The 26,269-nt window shown below is 38.5% G+C and overlaps 1 protein-coding gene across 2 annotated transcripts in view; it reads left to right on the top strand.

The window, feature by feature from the left end:
* LOC138710105 (uncharacterized) overlaps window positions 1-26,269 on the top strand; it is a 280,087-nt gene that overhangs the window by 249,546 nt on the left and 4,272 nt on the right. For both annotated transcript variants that reach the window (XM_069840736.1, XM_069840737.1), the window contains exons 7-9: window positions 3,571-4,223; window positions 15,812-16,376; window positions 23,329-23,639. In XM_069840736.1, the coding sequence (XP_069696837.1) occupies window positions 3,571-4,223; window positions 15,812-16,376; window positions 23,329-23,639 (1,529 nt within the window). The remainder of the gene's footprint in view (window positions 1-3,570; window positions 4,224-15,811; window positions 16,377-23,328; window positions 23,640-26,269) is intronic.

Raw genomic sequence — 26,269 nt, 5'->3', positions numbered from 1 at the left:
AATCGGTTCAGAGTTGGGCTAAATGCAAGGAGCAATTGACAACAAAATGACAAGGTGAGGAGAACAAGAAATACAGCACTGATAGCCTATCTACGGTTGAATTTGTTTTTTCGCTTGACGGGTAGCCTGACTTCACGGCGATCACAGAGTTCGTTTTGTGTCGCAACACATTTTGCCCGCCTGTGATCGGTTGATCGTAGCCTGTCTTCCTCATTTTGTTCTTTCAGAAATGTAAAGTCTTGTAGATTTAATTGTACTGTATTACAAAGTCGTTACTTTCTATTCTTGTTTTAATTTATTGCATAACATAATGCATTTAAAATAATTTTAAAAAATCAGTACCTCTCCATAAAATTCCTATTAGTCCATGTGCACTAACTGGGTAGTAACCTCCGATTCTCACATAATGTAAGGGTATGTGTTTAATTAATATCTTTTCCTTCATGAACCAATCATGAAGTATCTATACTAATAATAAATCTGTAGCCGAAATGTTTCTGGTAATTTTCGATTTTCTAAAAATAATTGGTCCTAACATACATAATTAACCACCCTGAAACCGAAAATCGCTTTTTTGAAATTTTTGTTCGTATGTATGTCTGTCTGTATGTTTGTTACCTTTTCACGCGATAATGCCTGAACGGATTTCGATGAAAATTGGAATATAAATTAAGTTTGTTGTAACTTAGATTTTAGGCTATATGGTATTCAAAATATATTATTTAAAAGGGTGGTTATAAGGGGACCTGAATTAAACAAATCGAAATATCTCGCTTATTATTGATTTTTGTGAAAAATGTTACATAACAAAAGTTTCTTTAAAAATAATTTGCGATAAGTTTTATTCATTGAAAAATTTTGATAGGACTCATATTTAATGAGATAAATGAGTTTTAAAATTAAAATAACTGTCATCTAAGGCCGTATAATGAAATAAAAAACAAATGACTTCGTATATAAGGGGCCTTGGACAGCAACAATCGAAAGCTATGAAAGATAGCATACAGAGAATGTTTCTGTGTTTGTATGAAGTAATATCGGAAGCTAAATTAACCCATTTGTATAATTAATTATTATTTCACCATTATAAAGTGTAGTTTCTCTAGATGGACATAATGCTATAATGTTATTACAGCGACTTCTGATATAATATAATATAATATAATATAATATAATATGTAATATAATATAATTTAAGTTATTTGAAGGGTTCAGAACCATAGTGGGCCAAAGGCCATTTACTGAATACGTAGAAAAGAAGGGTTAAAATTAAGTTATTACCATAATTCAATGGAAACATATAGCAAGTAAAATAAAGTATACACATTAAATCTAAATGATGTCAATGTTCATTAAACTATGGTTGCATGTAATAAAAATTAAGAAACATGTTAAAGGAATTGTCATTGCACCAAATGAGTGCTTTCTGGACCGAAATGATCGCATTTTAATTATTTAAATACAATTTAAATTAAGTAACATATTAAACGATTTATCCTTCTATCAAACACGAATGTTCCCTAGATCAAATGTCCAATTTTAATTATCTAATTACTTTATATTTATTTTTAACGAGTGCAGCGGAGCGCACGGGTACGGCTAGTCTTAAATAAAAATGTATTTGTTTCATAGTAGGCCTATTCATATTCAATTATTTCTCGCTAAAAATAATCGAGACTGATTGCTTATCGACAAACATGCCCAGTGCGTGATTTAGAGCCTGTCTGCAGATTATAAGTATGTCCAGCATACGAAGATGAAACAACAACACACTTAATGCAAATGACAGAAAATCTGTTACTCCTTGTTTTCGCTGTGTAGTCGAGAAATAACTGTTGCTGTGTAACACAGGCCACTGCGAACGAAACTAACCTCATAAAATTGTCCCTTATTTAACAAATATAATACTTGGGTAGTAACCACCTCTGTCGTGGATGAGTCAGCATCTTACGCAGGGGACCAGGGTTCGATTCCCAGTCCGGTTGAATTTCCTGGTTGAGGTTTTTCAGGATTTTCCCTCAACCGTAAGTCAAATGCCAGGAAATTCGGGCCACAACATCCCTGAATATCACCGGCTATATTCATCACCAAAATCATATCCATAATAATTCAGTAATACATATACAGACGCCATCTAGTTAACAACAATAGAACCAGTTTCAACAATAGTATGCAGATCTTCGGATTTCATCCAAAAGATTAACTCACGATATGATCAGACATGTTAAAGCGAGTATAAATTACAGCAGACGTCTCCGAAAGCGTACTCGCGAGTAAGCCCCTGAACGCAACCCAAGCCAGTACGTAATGAACGCGCTCCGCCTCACCCATCCCCACCTGTACTGTACTCAATGTTTATGCGCAAACGAAGAGCAGTGGCGGACTGCCATCATCATTGTGTTGGTCGGAGTGTTCCACCGTTTCACAATGTCTTCTAATCATGGGCGTAGTACATTCAAGGATGAATAGGAAGAGACATTTTTTTGAGCTAGTGGGGAGAATATGAAATGCTTAATTTGTTCGAAAATTCTTAAGGGTGCGTTAAAATTCAACATGCGACGACAATACTCGACTCTTCACAAAGAATATCATACAATTACAGGCATGTTGGACATGTGAAAATAATTTATTTTTAGGTCATCTATATAACTGTTGGTTATACATGGTAATAATCAGTATATTACAAAGCGTTTACAGTCAGTTCCGCATGACAAACATATAGCTTTTCGTTTAATTTTAGGTAAAATGCGTAGGCCTACAAATATTTTGATAAATATAAAACGAGAAAATACAAACACAAATCACAAATCGTGCATACAGGACGTTACTAAAATACTGTGTCCAGAACAAAGTCAAAGTTTAGGAAAATTAAAATGTTTCCAATTACAGTTCAGAGAAGGAATTTCAAGGTTGCAAATGTAATTGAATCTGAAGTCGAAACCACAATTAACCAGTTTGTAGCTTACTCACTTGCATTGGACGAAAGCACAGATAGAAATGTCAAAGCTCACCTAGCCATTTTCATCCGAGGAGTTAATAAACATTTTACTGCGTCTGATTGTCTTATAGATGTAATTACAAAATACAACTGGAGAAGATCTTTTCCAGGCACTGAAAAGGCACCATAGAACAGAAGATGTTGAAGCAACAGACGGGGCTCCAGCTTCATATATGTCAAAATAATATACAAATGTATGATATTTATTATTCTTTTGATGTTGTTATTTGTAAATTTAAGCAGACCGTTGCCGCGATCCCCCACTGATCGCTCCTATCTGTTGAGGTACGAGTCTCTCCCCCTTCTCTAGCCTTACAGCACACTGTGTTCGGCGGGCAGCATCGAGAGCACGAATGACGATACGCTTTTTGGAGACCTCTGAATTACAGCAAAGAAAATAGAATATTTTAGTACACCGTCCAGGATCAAAATTCGGTGTTGTAAATAATCCCCATGTCTCCACTGCCATATGATAATGCCTCCAGCATTGGAATGAAGGAAACCACATAATATATTTTGAGTTTCTTTAGCACTACCAAAATAAGATGTCTTACAGTTGAGCCATATTGCAGGTGATCAACCTCAGGCCCAGCTCCAAGTTCCACCTGAAGCCGCGCCACACGTCGGACACGCGCAGCAAGGCGTCTGCCCACCGCGACCACCCCACCGGGCTGGTGACCAAGCTGGGTGGGACGGTGGTCAAGGAGGGGGTGACCACGGTGCACGAGACCAGCGTGATCGGCACGTACATCTCGGGCAAGTACGCGCAGGTGCTGCAGAGCACGTCGCACGTGTTCCACCACCACGCCAAGCCCAAGCCCACGCCGGCGTCATCCCTGCGCATCCTGAAGACGGCGGCGCCCTCGCTGGCCAAGGCGCGGGGGGGCGCGGCCCACCTGGAGCCCACGCCGGCGGGCTCGCTGTACGAGGAGACCGTGGCGCTGCCCCTGGAGGCGCTCTTCAGCTCGGCTCCCAGCTCGAACCTCATCAGGTCCTCCCGCAGACCTGCGGCGCTGCCCAAGAACAGCCTGCACAGCCGCTTCCACCGCGGCAGGGGGCGCGACCACCCGGAGAACCGTGAGCAGGAGCTGGGCGAGGACGACGACGACGACGAGGACTTCGTGATCGTGCCCACCAGCAGCAGGCGGGCGTCGAGCCGCGGCGCCACCGCCAGGCCCACGCAGTCCTCCGCCAGGGCCTCCTTCAAGTCGGCCTCCAAGATCGCGTGAGTGACATCGCCACTATCATCAATACCATATCCTGCAATAACTCCTATGTCCAAACATACAATTTTTCAGTTGGAGGAAAAAACACATTTATTCATCCTACGGCAGCCGTACATAGGCGATTGTGAATTCTTACATTTTCTACAGGGACATCATTTTATTTTTACTAACATTTTTAATAATAACCTGGCTATATCTTTGGATTAAAGGTCTAGAACCGGAAACCCGCTTGCTCCCCCTTCCAAGACTGGAGTTCGATGATACTGGCGTAATATACAAACAAATCACTTCACTAGGTATAGGAGGGAAGAAAAGTAGTTCATCCATTTACGTAAACTAGGAAATATCGCAATTTTGAGTTTGATAATTTTCATTAGGTTTTTGTTTAATCAAAATACAGTACAGTATTAACAATGAGTGTTTTTACTCACGAACTGAGCTATCCATTCGGACATATTCATTATGCAGTGTATATTATACTGTCTACAGCACATTAGCGTACAATATAGAGAATAAACTTAAATTGAAAACTAATCATAATATGGATATTTAAACACATTTTTGAAAATGGTGGCTGTTCATTTCGATACAGGCTTCAGTTCTTTTGTGCATATTATCGCACTATAGACTATTGCATCTAATTCCAATTACCAGTTTCGTCCTTCGTACGAGTAACTCATGTTGAAATAATTATGTACCTAGTCTATAAAAGAGTACCTTACGTACTGTAAATTTAATCTTCACTTCTGCCCGATCCGAAAACATAAAATTACTCAGACATGCTATCTACTGTCCGTCCAAGTGGTTTTGTAGCAGGGTCGTAGAAAGGGGGGGGGGAAATCACATGACAGTTAATTACTTAACGAGGCCCTTCTATTTACGTTATTTTAAACAGTTGTATAATATTACGTAGACGTCCAATTCCTAACACAAATTAATGTTTTCAGAAAAGAGCTAAGACAGCCCAGCTACTAACCTTTACAGAGGGGCGAACAGAAACAGGTGGGGGAGACCGGGGTGCGACATAGGCAAACGGACGACAGTACCTGTGCGAAAATATGATTCAATATTGAAAGCTCTTCCGTCACTGGAAAACGCGAACATATTTCTCGAACGTACTATACTCACTAACTCAGTACTGCACACGCGGCCTTGGTTCTATGTGGAGAACGATTGGAAGTTTACTAGTAGAGGGGGTGGGAGTGAAGTACATTAAAAAACTCAGGTACAATAAAAATTGAAATAAAAATAAAATGACGTCCCTGTATAATTACAGATAGGAGATCTTATTATTTGCTGTATCACCATTTCAGTTATTTAATAGAGCAAAAATCTGAAAATCGATAAATATGTCACATAGGAGTTATTGCAGAAACAATGACGATATTCAGAATAAAAAGCGCCTTCACACTAACAAAGCGATTAACACGTTTCCCGTCTCTTCCATATGACTGGTCAAGCGTTGTCGTGCAGTGCCTCCTTGGTTACTCCCGTCCAAGTCAATTGTTTAAACTATCAAGCGACGCGAACGAATAATCAAAATGAATTTATTCATCCTAACTTATGTTAGGTAATTAATGTTTTCTGTTTTGTACGAAAAATATAGTTTCAAAATACCTTCCAGACTTTGATATTATAATATGAAATTCAAAACTAAATGAACAGTATCTTAAATTTTCAATCAAAGAAAAAGTCAGGCATCTTCCCCCGATCAGCTCTAAGTTACTCGTATAATAAATACTACGTTAAAAGTACGTGATTATTGGCTTTCGGAGAAATTTGTAGTCATGATGGCATAAAATGTTAACTGATTTAACTTCTAGACGACGGGACTGTTTGAACATGAAATGGCGGAGCAAACGAAAAGCACAAAACTGTGACGTTGCCAGTCGTAACTGTGCAGACTGGAAACGTTACTAATGTAACTCTGATTACTATCTTCGCCATCTATTCACAGAAGTAATAACTAAAGAAGCCACACTTACACCAACAAATTATCGATCACTATCGATTAGTAGGGTCATATCTTTGAACGACAGTGTACAAATTGTGAAGCAGTGACAGAGGTGAGAAGTTCTGTCAAATGGATAAAATGCGTTAAGGAAAAGTGGCGATAAGGTGAATGTGCGAAATGATAGAATGTTATAGATTTATTAATTTGTCATACAGAATAATATCTGTAATATTGACAATTAATATTTGAGGAGAAAAATTCGCTCCGGCGCCGGGGATCGAACCCGGGTCCTTGGTTCTACGTACCAAGCGCTCTGACCACTGAGCTACGCCAAATTCAATCCACAGCACCGGACCGAATCCTCCTCCTTCAATGTTTCCCTTTGTGGCTCCTCAAATATTAATTGTCAATATTACAGATATTATCCTGTATGACAAATTAATAAATCTATAACATTCTCATAGCTGCAGTGCATATATTTGTACAGATTACTGTGCACGTAACTGCGGAATATCGGCCAAACAAGTCACTCAGCTGAGTGCGCTCCTAGTATAATGGCAGTTGACACTAGACATATATGTCAACATATATATGCCTAACTTGGAGTCAGGCCACAAAGCGGAACAATGAAGGAGGAGGATTCGATCCGGTGCTGTGGATTGAATTCGGCGTAGCTCAGTGGTCAGAGCGCTTGGTACGTAGAACCAAGGTCCCGGGTTCGATCCCCGGCGCCGGAGCGAATTTTTCTCCTCAAATATTAATTGAAATGATAGAAGCTTAGAGATCCTCATTCTAGAATGTCTACACTTTTTAGCGATGTTGGCAGTAGTGTGATATGGCGATCACATGAAAGTTGTACGGATTCAGGGACGTCCTCATAGGATGTGATGCGGTCATGTGTCAAGCGATACCACAGAACTATAGACTAGACTGAAGAATAATTTGTGGAATTCGTGTACAAAGTGGATTGACGTGTTATGGATGTCAGACATTACACAGACAGGCACAGGTCAAGGCAAGCACATTATGGGCTTATATTCAACGTTTGATTACGTCATCCACTTGCAAAGTGTGAACTTCCTCCCATTACACTGGAAAGAGGTCATAAAACCTCTACTTACAGAGCTGCAACTTCACTTTATTTGGTAGTCAGTGTTCTGTGTGAAGTGCGATGAAAAGGAACAACGCTGGTTATTTTCTACGTCGATTTAATTTTATTACAGAGAGGGTCAATAGCTGGCCTTGTCCATCGCTACCTTCAATTAGCGTCCTCTAGCCTACCATATACAGAAAATATTATTCCTTTTATTGGACATTGGAGAGTTTACATAGATCCACGAAGTGGCTCTCAAATTGTTAGTGTTTAGCTGTACTCAATCTTTGCATTCATAAAAATAAATAGCAGCTTCGCCTCACTTTAAACACTGGAGCAAAAGACAAGCACATCATTGTCAATACTACACGTCATGGCTTTTCACCCAAGCACAATGTATCCACTTACCAGACCAACTACTCAATTTCATCCTCCCCGGTAACATAGAGCTGAAGAGTTCGATCCCCGGCGTTCGCTGGAATCATACTGAGGTAGGTGTCCCTGATATGGCCATGCTAAGGTTTGAGAATTTTTATAGCCGCCATTTTGAAAAAAAAATGTAAACCACTTTTTTCTTACTCGTTCTCAGTATAATGTACTTTCTTAAAACAATTTCCTTTCCCCATAAAAATAGCTTTAATTGTCCAAAAAGTCACAAATTCCAAAAGTCTACCTAGTGGCCATATCAGGAACATGTGCACATGATATGGCCACCCTTGTTCCATGTTCTACAAATCGTGATTGTTTTCAGTTTGATAGCGCAGTTGTGCTAAAATTAAATAATTTTAGTGTAAAATGAATAAACATGAATTTAATAATCTTTTTTATAATTCAAAAGTGTAGTCAAAACAGGTTTTTCCATCAAAAATTAAGTTGTTTTTCTTAAAAACAAAATTTTTGCGTAATCCCAGCTATAAGGCATGTAAATTTGTCAGGTGAAGAAATAAAAGTGAAATGAACTTGATATGGCCATGGTGCATTTGATATGGCCATATCAGGAGCAGGTAAGCTTTCACGAAAATCGTTTGATTATGAACAACTCGTAAAAGATACGCCATCAACGACAACACCAATCAACAGAACATTAAAAACTGAATGGAATACGATGGTTTTCATGAAACAAGTCTGAAAAACATGCATAAAACAAAGGAGACTTACCAGAGAAAAATAAGGAGAGATCACATGAAAACCGCAAAACAGGCATATTGTTCAACCTGACTGGATGGAAAACGATCAAGTGACATACCAGGATGCTCTTTCACTGGATGCTGCTGCAATTTAGCAGATTTTTTGGTTAACTAACTCACAATAGCGGGGTGGCCATATCAGGAACATGGCCATAACAGGAGCACCCACCTTATGTTGAATAAGGTTGGAGAATTAAGCTTTTTAGCCGAATTTCTTCCGATTCCTTCAGTTTTACAAATTATTGTATTTTACCAAGAATTTCCACTACCTTACCTTTCCTCTAATTTCATGAAATAAAATGACGCAAGGTAGCATATGAGCATAGATTCTACCAGATACAAATGGTCAGCCTAATATATAATTCCTCTGTGCAATGTTCGGCCATAGATCGTTACCAGTAACACTTATCCCCAGTGACATCAATCTAAAATAGCTCCTTAGAGTGGCAGTAACCTTCTCTAATTCTGGAGTATTTTCATCGTCATTAGACATTAGATTCCGAAGTGGACAGATGGGTAGAGAAAGAAGAAAGGACCGTTCTGAATATTTACTTCATAGTAATCAAATGTGTGCATATTACGAAGAAACACTTTGATTACCAGATAGAGCATCGCTCACGTTAAAGCTTTTTCATCCTTTCAAAAGCGTCAACCCCTAACATATAACATGGACAGGCACTGTTCTGTGCTGTATCTGCGAGGTCTAAGGCGCCAAACCTTAGACTAGCGGTACGAATGAGTGCTGGTTCGAGTCCCCATGGAATCATCGATATGTATGGGACCAATGCCCACCCAACATCGTGATGAATTTGGAAGTTAAAGTCCAGCCTCTACCAAAATTTTAAGGACACCCCTCCATTTTTAGCTTCAGAACACTAACCAATTAAAGAAATGACACTTCTGAAGAGTTCATTCTCTATTTCTAATATTTTTTTTACCCGTAAAAGTAGAGAAAAAAGGTATTTTACTAACAACTTCAAATTAATGTAACTTTGAAAATATTGCGATTAGAACAAATGTTTATATGACGTTTTTGCTCAGAATGTCTTCGGAAATAAGCTCCGTAAGTGACTGTAAATCCTCAAGAATCACCCTGTATAGGCCTACTCACTAAACTCAAACTGCGAAGCTCATGCCACTTTTCGCTTTCTCCTAAACGATGAAATAGTAATTTTTAAGTAATTGATTAACTAAGTAGGCTCTTGGGATGGTGTGATGAAGCACTGAAACAGCTGTAAGCCGCACAGACTTACATAATTAACACGAGTAAGTCCGCTAGTTAATCAATTACTTATATTCAAGTGTTACAAGTAGTGTACGCAAGATTCAAAATGTAATTTTTGTTAGGAATGAATCTAAATCTTCACAACATATATAGAATTATAAAAAATTACCTGTTAATAACGGCATTAATGGTGCGAAACTAAAATAAATAAAAAGGAATAAAGGATTAACGAAAATTTGAGTAGCATCCGCCCGAGAATATAGTGCTCACACAGCTAGCGCAGCGAGTCAAGTGCGTGACATCTCGCAAGTCAAGTGATTGCGTAGACATTCACTGAGGATGGCAACTCACTCACTTTCAAATTACTCGTCGTTGTTTCTCAACTTTGCAATTAAGTTTTGACATCCTTATATTTAGTACGGGCAGCTAAGTGTTTATATTTCTGCCTGCTGAGGGATGTGTGCAAAATTTGAGGAGACGTTTCGACACGGGAACATTAACAGTTACTTAGTGACTATAGAATATTAAATGTACGAATTTAGCTTACTTACTTGCTTACTGGCTTTTAGATAACTCGGAGGTTCATTGCCGCCCTCACATAAGCCCGCCATAAGTCCCTATCCTGAGCAAGATTAATCCATTCTCTATCGTAATATCCCACCTCCCTCAAATCCATTTTAATATTATCTTTCCATCTACGTCTCGGCCTCCCAAAGGTCTTTTGCCTTCCGGCCTCCCAACTAACACTCTATATACATTTCTGGATTCGCCCATGCGTGCTACATGGCCTGCCCATTTCGAACGTCTGGATTTTATGTTCCTAATTATGTCAGGTGAAGAATACAATGCGTGCAGTTCTGTGTTGTGTAACTTTCTCCATTCTCCCATAACTTCATCCCTCTTAGCCCCAAATATTTTCCTAAGCATCTTATTCTCGAACACCCTTAACCTATGTTCTTCTCTCAAAGTGAGAGTCCAAGTTTCACAACCATAAAGAACAAACGAATTCAGTTTAATTTCTCTAAATTGATCAACATTTTTATTCCAATCCAAATCATGTAATAGTTCAAAGAAATTTCAATTCGTACAAAACAAAATATGATATAAATTCCAGCACTACTCTAGAGGGCAGGAATCCACGCAAATGGGCACATAGTTATCCCGACAAGGAAAGAATAAGCATTACCGAAGACTCATTCTCCAGATAAGGGCGACGAAGTATTTCCGCTAGTTTGCCGGTGTAAGCAATACTTGGGGGAACCTGCATGTGGAATTCATCGTCACTATTAACAAGGAAATAGGCGATGTTAATGCTAATAGAGTTCGTAAATGATCAGTAAATCTTGCTGGCGTACTTTTATTCAAGGACAGGATTTTTATTTCTCACAATGTTGTAAACCTGTGATGCGCGTCTCGAGAGTTTTCTGTTTCCTGACGTAGACTCTTTGACCTTGAACCTGGCGGCCTCATATCCGAAGTGAACTACTCCACCACTGAGTGCAAAGATTAATAACAAAACATAGAAATAAAATTGTAATCGGACCAATGTGAAATTGCGAATTTAACCAGGTCATTAGCAGAGGCAAACCCAGACGGAATGTTAAGACTCTGGTTAGCAACTCTAGTCAAGCTCGGCCAGCTAAAACCGGTCCCTCTGTTCACATACACCTTCGTGACTTTGACCTTTAACTTATTCCTATAACAAATATATTTAACGATTCTGTATCAGCGACATTGATTGCGTTGGGAACTATGAAATGACGTAAGCAAAGGTTGTGAAAGCAAGCATTAACGATAGCATAGTGTAAGTAGGATACTACAACAATAGTAGGTACTAGTTTTTGTACAGTAATTGGCCAGTGAGAGAGAAGGTGAAGTAATACCGAAATTAAGCCAGTATTAAATCACTTGTTTAATATTATCGCAACTTCTCACGAGCGAGATCCTATGTAATAAATGAAGATAACGGTGAATTAAACATAATAGTACAAAAATGTATAGACTTACGAAAATAATTTAAACAAAAGTAAAACTAAGTCATTATAAGAATGAATAATTTCGAGGGAAAAATTGTTCCGGGGCCGGGTATCAAACCCGGAACCTTTGGTTAAACGTACCAACGCTCTCTCACTGAGCTACCCGGGAACTCTACCCGACACCGATCCAATTTTTCCCTCTATATCCACAGACCTCAAAGTGGGCTGACAACAGTCAAGCAACCAACATTTGAGTGCACACTAACTCTGTGTGACTTTAAATTGTGGTTTTCTGTTACGTACAGTGACGTGTATTATGCAAATTAAGCTTTCAGGAATAAAGTCACACAGAGTTAGTGTGCACTCAAATGTTGGTTGCTTGACTGTTGTCAGCCCACTTTGAGGTCTGTGGATATAGAGGGAAAAATTGGATCGGTGTCGGGTAGAGTTCCCGGGTAGCTCAGTGGGAGAGCGTTGGTACGTTTAACCAAAGGTCCCGGGTTCGATATCCGGCCCCGGAACAATTTTTCCCTCGAAATTATTCAAATTAACTTTACAGGGAGTTATTCCTGAAAGCTTAATTTGCATAATTATAAGACTGTTAGAAAGAAGAAAATTAATGATTCATAGAACGAAAAGAAAAGATCAGAGGAGAAGAAGTGAAAAGGGGGATAAAGAGTGAGAAAGGAAATATGAAAGAAAGGAGAGAGGAAGGTAGATGAAGAGAAAAGAAAGCGAAGAAATGTAAAGATAAGAGAAGAAAGGCGAAAGGGGAAAGGAAAAAGAAATCCAGACAGATTACTTATTTACTTACAAATGGCTTTTAGATAACCCGGAGGTTCATTGCCGCCCTCACATAAGCCCGCCATCGGTCCCTATCCTGTGAAAGATTAATCTAGTCCCTACCATCACATCCCACTTCCTTCAAATCCATTTTAATATTATCCTCCCATCTTCGTCTCGGTCTCCCAAACTTTCTTTTCCCCTCAAGTCTTCCAACTAACACTCTAAACGCATTTCTAGATTCATCCATACATGCTACATACCCTGCCCATCTCAAACGTCTGGATTTAGTGTTCCTAATTATGTCAGGTGAAGAAAACAATGCGTGCAGTTCTGTGTTGTGTAACTTTCTCCATTCTTCTGTAACTTCATCCCTCTTAGCCCCAAATATTTTTCTAAGTACCTTATTCTTGAACACATTTAACCTCTGCTCCTCTCTTAAAGTGAAAATCCAAGTTTCACAACCATACAGAACAACCGGTAATATAACTGTTTCATAAATTCTAATTTTCAGTTTTTTTTTTTTTTTTTTAACATATTAGATGACAAAAGTTTCTCAACCGAATAATAACAGGCATTTCCCATATTTATTCTGCGTTTAATTTCCTCTCGCGTGTCATTTATATTTGTTACTGTTGCTCCAAGATATTTGAATTTCTCCACCTTTTCAAAGGATAAATTTCACATTTTTATATTTCCATTTCTAACAACAAATTCCACAATTTGGGACATCTGGCCGAAATCTACGGCTGACTACTAGGATCCAGACTACAAAGCAGAGGTTAAATTAAAAATACAATATGATCGCGGAGAGAATGCGGAACAATGATAAATTTAAAAATAAAGTACAATTTGATTTCGGAGAAACATGAGATGAAAATACATTGAAGAGTAATGAGATGAAATGAAAAAACAAATTACATAGTATTATACAAGTGATTGTGTAAAATGCATAATGAATCTCTCAATACCATTAGACAAATTTTGTTAATGTCCTCATTAGAAATTTTAAGAGAAAGGAGAATGGTTTTGGTTAACTTAAATGAAGTTCCCCTAGCGCCAAAAAGAAGTCCTTTCACTTTGCATATATTAATATTAATTTTGTATCTCTCACTGAAGTGAGGAATACATGGGTTGTAAATAGACTTCTTTTCATCGTTAACGTTATTGGCTTGTTGATCATCCTTCTCGTCCACACCTGTGGAGTAACGGTCAGCGCGTCTGTCTGCGAAACCAGGTGGCCCGGGTTCGAATCCCGGTTGGGGCAAGTTACCTGGTTGAGGTTTTTTCCGGGGTTTTCCCTCAACCCATTACGAGCAAATGCTGGGTAACTTTCGGTGCTGGACCCCGGACTCATTTCACCGGCATTATCACCTTCATATCATTCAGACGCTAAATAACCTAGATGTTGATACAGCGTCGTAAAATAACCCAATAAAAAAAAATCATCCTTCTCAAAACGGAGAGTGGGGTCAAGAATGAGGCTTCTTTGATTCCGGCGATCGAAGGCTATAATGTCTGCTCTTCTCGTTGACCCATTCTCAACACTTCTTCGTAAACCTCCCACTTTGCCTTCCGAAGAGTGGTTGCGATGGAACTTCTCACTTTATGGTGGCGATTGTTCCTCAGTAGTTCTCCTTTAGGGCAATAACCCAAAACATGCTCCATATGTTGGTCATGAGATGTAATCATATACTTTGTATTTTCCGGATTTCATACAGACAGATTAGCTGGTCTAAATACCAGACATACGTGCATAGAGAATTGGGAGACGAATGAATACGCAGATGAAGGCTGGCTGGTGGACAGGCAGTGAACGAATGGACGAATAAAGCTAGGCGCTCACTTACGGGAAAAAAAAATTGGATCGTCGCGGTCGGATTTTTATTCTTTGGATTAATTTAAATGGAGCATCGCCCACTGTCCACAAGACCGGATACCGTCCAGAATTCTGGCCAGAGAATCCTAAATGGATTTCCGTACGGTCCAATCGCGGTAATATTGAAGGCATAATGAAATGGATGACGTGAAACTTATTTTATTAAGTCCAATAGTATGAGGAGCTTTATAATTTATGAAATTAGAATTATAGGATTGTAATATGGAAAAATGACATTTGGGATGAGATTGGGAAAATACTAGGCTAAATTAACCAGGTATGTCCTTCATAATTTATTTAAGTTACAGAGATATTCATTTTATTTCCAGGTTCAGCTCAGAACATTACAATGAATTAATGCGCTCTAGCGGTAAATTACAACACTATGTGAAATGCGGACAAGTGAACGATACTATATACTAAAAATCAGAACGGAACGAACGAATTTTTGTCCGATAAGTGAGCGCCTACCTTTAGATGAAGATCGTCAAACAGAACGCGGACAGTGCAGGACGGATCAGTGTGGAAACAATTGTTGCCAAGTGCTACTCATCGTATTTTCTCGACTTGTTTCTAAATTTGTTTGAAATTGTACTTTTACATTCCTTTTTTCTCCTGTTAACATGTCCAGCAGCTCCTCAGATGAAGAAGAATTGCTTCTTCTGTTCGCTTTGAGCCGTTCATCAAAGCGGAAAAGGAAAAGGAAGTGGGTGCATGAAATAAATGAAAAAAGACAGGAACTAGGTGAATTTCACAGACAGTGTAACGAACTGAATTCATTTGAAGACCGTTTTGCGACTATTTTCGAATGTCTAAACAACAGTTTGAAGAATTACATAGCCTTATAGAACCAAAAATATTGAAAGTGACAACAAACTGGAGGAAATCGATTGAAACAAAGGAAAGACTAGCGATCTGCTTGAGGTAAATAAAATATTTTCGTTTGTATTTTAAACTGTATTTAACACTAATCAACTGAAGAATAAGTATGAATATAGAAAAGAAAACACGACTAAGAAAACAGTATTTTTCGTAGACAAAATTACTATTGAGAAGTACTGTTATTTCCCTCTTGCGGTTTATTTACGAGCTGCAGTACATTTTCGTACAAATCTTTTGCAAAGAAACAATAGTGGCAAAAAACCTAATGGTAGCTACCTCCAGGTCAGTATAATTAATTTCATTGGAAGGATTATGTATATAAGTAGGATTATCTGACCACGATGAGTTGGTTCAAAAAAAGGAGACGATGGAGATGGAGTCTGGATGCCGCGTGTCATATAAATGAGCATATTCCCACACAAATAGAATTAATTGTTCCGTTTCATCGGCCATTTTCTACGAGATGTCCGCAGCTAACCAGACTAGACTGCGGCGTTGGGCCGCGCGCTGTTGACTAGGATGATGCATTCTGACGTAATACAAGTCCGCGGCGGACGGTCCGCGTTCTGTTTGGCCGGGCCTTTAGGATCTGATTACGTGTCCGGCAGGTACAGCAACAACCGCTTCGGGCGGGTGAGCAGCACCCCAGAGCTGGCCACGGTGTCCGTGTTCAGCGAGCCCTCGGCGACGCCGCGCCGCTACCACCAGCCCAGCTCGCAGCGTCGCGGCGGCGGCAGCTACCGCCCCAGCAGCGCGCCCAGCGCCGAGAGCGGCTACACGCGCCGCGGCTACAAGCCCCGGGTGCAGTCCTCGTCGGCCGAGAGCGGCGCCTCCACCAGCCTGTACAAGTTCAAGCTGGCGCGGCCGCAGGGGCGCTGGCAGTACAAGACCACGCCCAAGCCGCGCGTCAACATCCGCAAGCAGGGCGACGACGAGTTCGACAACACCACGCTCACCACCACGCCCCCGCCGCCCCCGGAGCTGCGGGCCCGGTCCGACGACCCCGACCAGGAGCCCACCGGGTCCGACGGCGGCGTGGCTGCTGTCAACAACGACGACGGAGACGATCCAGTGCCCGTCGCCGAGACCATCAAGGTGGAGATCTCGACGCCGGCCGACTTCAGGGACACCTACTACGAGATCGCCACCATCAAGTCGCCGTACACCTTCCAGGTATGCCAAGTGCACGACCGGTTTGGCGAGCGGATTATAGACTACTAAACTTTCCATCTGTAATGTCGCGTTTAGTTGAACAAATAACACTGAACAACAAATTCCAATTTTTTGTTTTGCACTCGAGTGAAAAAAAACAGGTAGTAGTCTAATTTTATATGGCTAGTCCTGAATTCAGATATCAGGTCCAAAATTCCCCGTCATATACCGATTTTTCGGGGAATTTGTTTTTATATTTGCCACAAAAATACATGAAACAGATATAATTTAAACATTATCGTAACTATCTACAGTATGACACATAACTTCATAAAGATCAACATTATTATCAACTAGCCGTACCCGTGCGCTTCGCTGCACCCGTTAGAAATAAATATAAAATAATTACATAATTAAAATAGGACATTTGATCCAGGGAGCATTCGTGTTTGATAGAAGGATAAATCGTTTAATATGTTACTTAATTTAAATTCCATCCAAATAATTAAAATGCGATCATTTTGGTCCAGAGACACTCATTTGGTGTAACGACAATTCCTTCAACATGTTTCTTAATTTTTATTACATACAACCATAGTTTAATGAAGATTGACATCAATTAGATTTAATGTGTATATTTTATTTTACTTGTTATAGGTTTCCATTGAATTATGGTAATAACTTAATTTTAACCCTTGTTTTCTACATATTCAGCAAATGGCGCTTGGCCCACTATGGTTCTGAACCCTTCAATTAACTTAAATTATATTATATTATATTATATTATATTATATTATATTATATTATATTATATTATATTATATTATATTATATTACACTGGGTGTTCTTTTCAAAGTGTGTCATGACGTCACTGTTGTTGGGTCACCGATTTGAAGCGAGTTTCAGCTTATATGTTAGAGAAGTTGCCTATTATTTAAGGCGTTCTTCAATCTGAACTTGAGAACGTGTACGGTATAACTTGAACGTCGTAGCAACAGATGGCGGTCTGTACGGTCTGTGTGCTACCATAACCTCTTTCGAACTGTGTTTTGCGCCGGCAAGTCGTACGCAGGGTATTTGTTATCATCGGTTGCGTACGGTAACATTCCACAACACAAATCAAATGCTCCGTGTCCATGTTGACCGTCGAAGTTAATGTCAACAAATACGTAAGTAATCGTCTTAACCCTCTCCCCATATCCCGACAGTACGTATTTCCAAACAGTTCACATTCCTGCCACTACCGGCGTTACCGTACATATCGGTACGTACTCTTCAGAATGAACGCCGTACTTGCTAGGCAACTTCTCTGCCTCATAGGTTATACACCTCTGCGGAAGTGTAGGAAGATTGAATTCTCTAGGCTCATCGGCTAGCCACATGACGGCATACAGCGAGCCATGACACACTTCGAACTGAACACCCAGTATTATATCAGAAGTTACTGTAATAACATTATAGCATTATGTCCATCTAGAGAAACTACACTTTCCAATGGTGAAATAATAATTAATTACACAAATCGGTTAATTTAGCTTCCGATATTACTTCATACAAACACAGAAACATTCTCTGTAGGCTGTCTTTCATAGCTTTCGATTGTTGCTGTCCAAGGCCCCTTATAGACGAAGTCATTTGTTTTTTAATTCATTTACACGGCCTTAGATGGCAGTTATTTTAATTTTGAAACTCATTTATCTCATTAAATATGAGTCCTATCAAAATTTTTAAAGGAAATTATTTTTAAAGAAACGTTTGTTATGTAACATTTTTCACAAAAATTAATAATAAGCGAGATATTTCGATTTATTTAATCCAGGCCCCCTTATAACCCCCCTTTTAAATAATGTATTTTGAATGCCATATAGTCTAAAATCTAAGTTACAACGAACTTAATTTATATTCCAATTTTCATCGAAATCGGTTCAGCCATTATCGCGTGAAAAGGTAACAAATATACAGACAGACAGACAATAATACAAACAAAAATTTCAAAAAAGCGATTTTCGGTTTCAGGGTGGTTAATTAAGCCTATATATGTTAGGACCAATTATTTTTGGAAAATCGCAAATTACCAGAAAAATTTCGGCTACAGATTTATTAGTAGTATAGATAAGTGTGCAGAATGAAAAATTTGATTTAGAACGACCCATAATGAAAATGTGTATGATTTTCAAGCAAAATTAAAAAAAAAAAGCTTGATTTTAGTCACAATAAAAAAAACATTCGCTTGTAGCTCACATCAGGAACGGCCTTAATCAACCAACAGTAGTTGGCTAACGTACTAGATACCCACTTTCCTCCATAACAGCAGCATACAATACTGTTGTTAGTTTTAGGAAAGAAGAAAGAGTGAGAATTAAATGAATTCAATTAAAAGACGTATAACATAGACAGCGCCTTAGCATATTTCCGCTTTGTGAGGACTCAACATCCTGTGAAAGCTCTGAACGCTGTTAATGCTACTTCGTTGCAATGTTAAATTGCAGAACAAAATTAAAACATTATTGGGATGAAGAAACAGGCCAGTCTTGGAATATCCAACATATTTCCTTCCCTGCATATAAAGAGCGTTTCCAGTTTTCCGCCTCCCAGTTGCACTTGACCAAACATGTATTTCCACTACACAATGACCCTTCATATATGAACAGTGTACAGTGAATTACTAACGAGGCAGTCGTCCTTGCCCACAGTATGCATGAGAAAAGTTACCACAGGCTGATACAGTTGACTGAGCGGATATCGAACTCAGAGCAAAAGTCGCTCATGGATCATGGACGGTATTAATAGTCTAACATTTTTATTGTATCTGTGTATGTATGTATTTATTCACACTGCAATGGGTATATACCCGGTGGCAGTGGTAACTAATTAAACTCAATAATGACAATAATAAACTTATTAATTAAAAATACAATTAATAATAATAATGATAATAATAATAATAATAATAATAATAATAACAGGGAATATCCTAAATTAAATGAAGCACGATCACTTAAAATAACATTTAAAATAAATCTAATTTGTATCTTAAACCTAAGTTCGAACTAAAACCCACGAGTATGATATGTTCATATCTGCACAAGTACCTTTCACCATTGCACTCATTTCGCTGTCAACTCACTCACTGCACTGGAAATACGACACATTTCACTGATTCTATCATGATTTCACTAACACTTCAAAAACATTTCACTGTTCAAATACTTTGCACTGCCACTATAAACTATAAAGCTTCACTGACACAACATAATTCTTCACTGATACAACACTTCAATAACAACATATCATTTACACCCTTTAAATACTGTGTATAATTACCGTCTATTAGTAAGGTACTTAACCCTATTTTTAAATACATTTTTGGTTGTTGGTAAAGCCTTTAGTAAGTCTGCAGGTAAAGCATTCCAGTCCCTGATAGTACGATTGAGAAAAGAAAACTTTCCAGTGTCCGTCCTCTGTCTTCTTTCCCTCAATTTATATGAGTGGTCGTTCCTTGAAGAGTAATTTGGCGGCTGCAACCTATTTTTTATTTGTCTCCAGGCAGGCTCACCTCTGTATGTTTTGAACAGTTGCATTTTTGTAGGCATCCCTTCTTGCGTGGTGCATTGTCGCATGTGCTCGTGCTGGTCTGTTCTTTCAGATCAAGAGTACAGGTGTTCACGGCACACTTTGTGCAGCCGAGCTTAAACTGTAGGCTATGTGAAGGGCACACTCTATTCCAAATACATTATACCGTTTACATGAATCCCTACGCATAGCAGGCAAATGGAATCGATGTCAGAACTATGTCTGAAGATTAATATTTGAGGAGAAAAATTCGCTCCGGCGCCGAGGATCGAACCCGGGTCCTTGGTTCTACGTACCAAGCGCTCTGACCACTGAGCTACGCCGAATTCAATCCACAGCACCGGATCGAACCTTCCTCCTTCAATGTTTCCCTTTGTGGCCTGACTCCAAGTTAGGCATATATGTTGACGTGTATCCAATGTCAACTGCCATTATACTAGGAGCGCACTCAGCTGAGTGACTTGTTGGCCGGGATTCCGCAGTTAAGTGCACAGTAATCCGGTGCTGTGGATTGAATTCGGCGTAGCTCAGTGGTCAGAGCGCTTGGTACGTAGAACCAAGGACTCCGGTTCGATACCGACAAGTGACAAGGAGCGAATTTCTCTCCTCAAATATTAATTGTCAATATTACAGATATCATTCTATACGACAAATTAATAAAAAATCTATAATATGTCTGAAGAGTTAAATTCCATACTGCATAGACGAACGATATGTTCATCTCTCGTTCTCCACCTCGTGATTTTAACCATCTCCATCGGCAGATGTTAGTCTTCGGAGTGCATGGTTGAGAAAAGTGAAGTGAAATTTAGTAATACTTTACACTAAATATCCTTAAGGCAAGCCAAGCACAAATTTCAGAGCTTGAAGTAATAATAATAATAATAATAATAATAATAATAATAATAATAATAGCAATAAAATTTTAAGTAGTACTGTCGTTACAAGTATACAATCCTGAGCTTACAGTTCCTGCCTCCAAACGCTATTATCAATGTCATCGTCTGTATCACTCCCAATATTACTTCCCATTACTTTGTATATAGATATAGGTATATAATATAAATTGTTGTTGTTTAGTCCACTGACCGAAGACAGGTCTGAATCTCACAAATGATACCAAGAAGGCACCACTTATGAGGCAACTACGCTAGGAGATAATGGGGTAGGATGGCCAGTTCGTTTCTCTTCCGTTGCATAATATAAACTATATTATCAAATTTACATGTTTGCCTGAGAAGTACAGATCGTCATATTATTTATTCTCCCAACAATTTCTTTCTTCGATTACTTTAACAAAGCTGTAGCCTGGAAGGTCTTTGCACGATATTACATGCAGTGATAGCTGGGCAATCTTTTGGATTTTGGAACAATATTTCAATTCGTGTAAGTAGTTTAGCATTGGAGTGTAAAGGCTCGTTGAATTTCAACAAACCAAAGCCATCTATCACTACAACATTGTCTTTGCACAAAACAATGAGTACCATGAAACTGAACTGGACTGCCGAGCGTGCATGGCCTTTGTGTCGGTCGCGCGCCGCCCTGTCGACATACATTATGTAAGCGAACGCTCTGTATTTGAAGTTTGAGTACAAACCTTGTCACTTGTCGTACCGTAGAAGAGGGTAAAGTCGATCAAAATTTTGAAAATTTTTTATGATATTGAGGTTATGCAATGGAGCGAAGTTACTCAGAAAATAGCATTTGATCATCATATCATTCACTTATGAAGACACGTTACAAGAATTGAATTACAATCTATAAAAAAAAACTGATTTTTTTTTTAATTTGACTTGTGATCGAAGTTACTTGCTTAAATAGGGTAAAGTCGATCACCATTAATTTTTGGTTTAAGATCGATTTTAAAATATTGCGGAGTAAAGTCGATCACTGTTTATGTTTTTAAAAAACAAATTAAGTATATTACATATATTTTATTTGTTATAAGGGGTGTACAAACAATAATAATCTACAATATATGCTTACAGCATTATATAATGTATCTTTTGTTACTGTGATCATATTATTCGATACAATTAGGCCTATAGGTCTCCAATGTACAAGCATGAATATGACTGCCAACTTATAAAACATAAAAACACATTTTAATACTTCACATACCAACAAATATTTAAGAATTCAAAATTTACATTGAAATACCACAATTCAATTATAATCTAAAATGCAATTCAACATTGCTTAGGTTTATATCAGATGTTACTTGAAATCTTCCCCTCCTCATGTCACTTTCGAAACTACGTTGTTCCCATAGTCAGGTACAGAGGGGTGTACAAAATATGTTCCTTTGGCAGTGCTTCTCTTACGCAAGAAATTCACCATAATTTCGTCTTCCTCTTTCCCCACTATCCCATCAATATAAGCTACACTATGACACTTTTCTGTTTATAAGTGTTAGTTGGAGGTATTTCGGTGAACAATTTATTCCTCCTGCTGGTTCTATCTGCTTCGAGTAGGTCGATGGCATGATCGACTTAACCCTACAAAGGTAAAAGTTTTCTTAAAATAATAAGTTTCAATACTAACATTTACGAACTGCAAAACTATTATTTCAGGATACAATCTCAACGAAAAGTACTTACGTATACTTCCTGTCTCCTTTCACTGCTGACTATAATTTAGAGTTTGTGAGACTTTGTTTTCATTTAAGAGAAAAAGTTGAGAATAACAATTTTCACTTTAACGGTAATTACACGGTGTTCCCATCTTTGGCATGCGCAGGCTTTTGGTGGTCCCTCTCGCTTACATTTGCAATGTCAGGCAATGAAGTCAGCATAATAAAATGTTAACAAATAACTGAGAAAATGTATAATTTTCAATAAAAATCGCAAATGATCGATTATACACCCACTGATTGACTTTACCCACTTCTACGGTACTTCTAATAAATATAATAATTAAAACCTTTAAAAGTAAACACGCACAGCGTAATGTATTGAAGGCAGACTCTTAACTCTCGAACACTCGATTGTTCTAACAGAATTATTGTCAAACATTGTGGGTGACTCACGTACTACTCCCAAAATAAATAAAACCTGCTATGATGATCGCAGCTGTATAAACAAAACAGAAAACAATGCGGTGCCAGCAACCTGCTGCAGATTATATAGACTATGTTATTTGAAAGAAGAGGAAGCGTATGTCATATTCTTTTATTTTCGATTTAGGTATATTTTCATATATAATCTCATAATTTCTAACATCGACGTAGGCGTAAAAACTCTTGTTTAAGTACGACAACAGAGCTCCACTTTGTTTATCTCACAAAATGTCTCTAGAGTGGACGTGAACACGCGATTCTTATATTCAAGGCAAACAGAAAGGCACTACACACACTCGGTGGAACAAGCCAGTGCAATGGTGGTTGTTTGGATGTCGCAGGTAGGCACGTTGAAGAACACGCGCTTCATCACGGTGACGTCCACCTTCGAGAAGAGCCTGGAGAACACGGAGATCGTGAGCTCCAGCATGACGGAGCCGCTGACGGAGAACATCCTGGCCACCACGGCGGCGTACGACAAGGAGAACAGCCTGCCGCTGGACTCCGGCATCGCGACGCTGCCCCCCATCGGCCTTGCGGGCGACGCCGAGACTCCGCCCCTGGAGACACTCACGGAGACATTCAGCACCACCCAGCTGCTGCTCAAGACCCACATCCTGCCCGTCATCCGCGGCGGCAGCAACACCACCAGGTAGGCCTGATATTATACAGAACGTTCAGGTACGTACGTATAGGCACAGACTCTAAAGAAAGCAATGTGTCTTCAGTCTTCCATCTCCGCCGGGAGAAACGATTTGGTTTCTTGCACTGCACTGTGTCACGGCGTAGCTTAGCTGTGCTCTGGGATGAGTTCATAACTTACTTGTGCTGACCTGCAGTTGGACTTCATCGGAGGCTTCAGTCACGTGATGGTCAGGTGTTCCTCGGACTAACTCGCCAAATACCATCTTGCCTTCACCAGAGGCCCGTTTCACAATCCTTACAAATTACAAATTAACAATTTACAAATAACAAGTAAAATTTTACAAATGCTTGTAAATTGTGTTTCACAATGCTATTTTATTAGTTTGTAAAGTTTGACGAACTTTACAAAATCAGCTAAAGAAATTTACAAATACGCATTATTGGTTACACAATATCGCCAACGACAGTTTACAAAAATCGCTAAGGAGCAGAGCTAAAGTCGCTGTATTTTTACTACTATCGATACATATATTTATATTTTGTACTATAAAATAGATTATTCTAAGCTTGCTGATTCATATTTCACCAACAGAAAATATTGTTAAAGAAAATTAAAAGTATTTAGATTTTTATATATTGGTGACAATGGAATTTCATGTGATGTGATTGGTCTAGTATACCAATACGTCTATTACTTAAATGACCGAAGTTAGCACCAAATTCAATCAATTAAGTTAATAACAGATTTAGTCCACGTACAAATATGCAATTGATAAAATAATTACGATGTCTAACTACAAAATCAGGTTCATTTTATGTGTTGATCCATCAGTATTTATTAATGTTGCATCCATAACCTCAGAAAACATTAGTGATCCCAGCAGAAGCATAAAAATTCTGTGCTATAGTAAATAACATTTTGGTGATCAAAAACCTGCCCCGAATTTAACTCTTAACAAAATCAACTACCCTGTGGACACTTTTGCACACTGATATCTTAGAAATTCCGTGCTTCTCTGCTAACGCATAGAACTGACAGCTAATATGTAACCAATGCAAAACAATACAGTTCTCGCTTTGAGGTTTGGGCATCACTTTTCCCTGTTGGATATGATGTCCCATATCTTGTAGGAGAGATTCTAGCGAAACGGGACTCGAAACGACTTCAGAATACCGCATAAGTAGTGTCGTTATTGCATCATTGAATTATTTATTTTTGGTGCAGGGAATTTCTTTATTAAGTGCGAGTATTTATTAAATAGTCTTTGTATATAAATACTTACGCGGTATTCTGAAGTATAGCGCTGGACTCATTCATTTCCGAAGAAATAATAGTACAATGGCAGAAAAAATGGAAGCATTCGGAGACTATCTATCGACAGTAATGGTGTTATGCTAACCACAAAGCAGAAAATCTGACTGAGATCGAATCGTGGCAGAAAAGTGCGTCAGTCAGCTGCATCACTAAGACTGTCTTATATTTGCTACTAACGAAGAAGAATAAAGAGAAAAAAGTTAGATCACCTGTTTCTCGTATGACGTCAGCAGTAACAGGTGATGATTTTTATGAGTATGATTAAGAATTTGCGAAACTCGGCAGCAGAACATTTCTGGAAATAAGAACAGACAAAAAGAATAGGTTACATCCCGCCAAATATTAACCCAGATGTCCACACCTGTGGAGTAACGGTTAGCGCGTCTGGCCGCGAAACCAGCTGGCCCGGGTTCGATTCCCGATCGGGACAAATTACCTAGTTGAGGTTTTTCCTCAACCCAATATGAACAAATGCTGGGTAACTTTCGGTTTTGGACCCCGTACTCATTTCACTGGCATTATCACCTTCAACTCATTCAGACGCTAAATAACCTAAGATGTTGATAAAACGTCGTAAAATAACCTACTAAATACTAAAATAAAAAAATTAATCCAGACCTTTTCAGTTCGTAAACTGTGGATCCGCAATTGAAATAAGATGGATGCTTTTTTCTTGTTGCTTAAATATTAAGTTTAGGTTACATTTTCGATAAGCCTCTACGAAAGTCAACTTGTTAGCAAAATGCATTCTTCTGGATATCCAACACTTTTAAGGGTATATGCACGTGAACGACCACAAATATTATCAGAAAATGCAGGCTCTAAATTTATAAAATTTTATAAGAAAATGAACTCACAATTGAACAAGACTTATTACAACTTAAATATCTGATACCAAGACTTATTAGAACTTAAATATCTGATAAAAGTATAAAAAAGGTTACTAATAATATTTTTCAAACCAGTTTTATCAGAGTATGAAAAAAAAATTCTGCAGTTACGTCATTTGGTAACCTTAACATTGTTATGACCTCTCTGATATCTTCAATATTTTTCCTGCATGTAATAAACACTTATTTCTGAAAAGTAGACTACTCTCAGTCATGTAGAGTTGTTTATTTTAATGCAATTAATTGTTTATTTGTCCTATATAAAATATACTAAAATTTACATGATGTTTTGTGACATAATTGTTCTATTTTCAAAGAAATGGGCATTATTGTAGTCTAACGTTTGTATAAATGCATGTTAAATCAGTGTACAAAATTTCAGAATTCTATCTCTAATAGTTGTGGGGTTATGAAACAATATGTGTGAAAATT

The sequence above is a fragment of the Periplaneta americana genome, chromosome 12 (assembly GCF_040183065.1).
Source record: "Periplaneta americana isolate PAMFEO1 chromosome 12, P.americana_PAMFEO1_priV1, whole genome shotgun sequence".
NCBI classification, from domain to species: Eukaryota; Metazoa; Arthropoda; class Insecta; order Blattodea; family Blattidae; genus Periplaneta; species Periplaneta americana.
The sequence above is the reverse complement of the archived record's forward strand: the minus strand, read 5'-3'. Positions and strand labels throughout refer to the sequence as shown.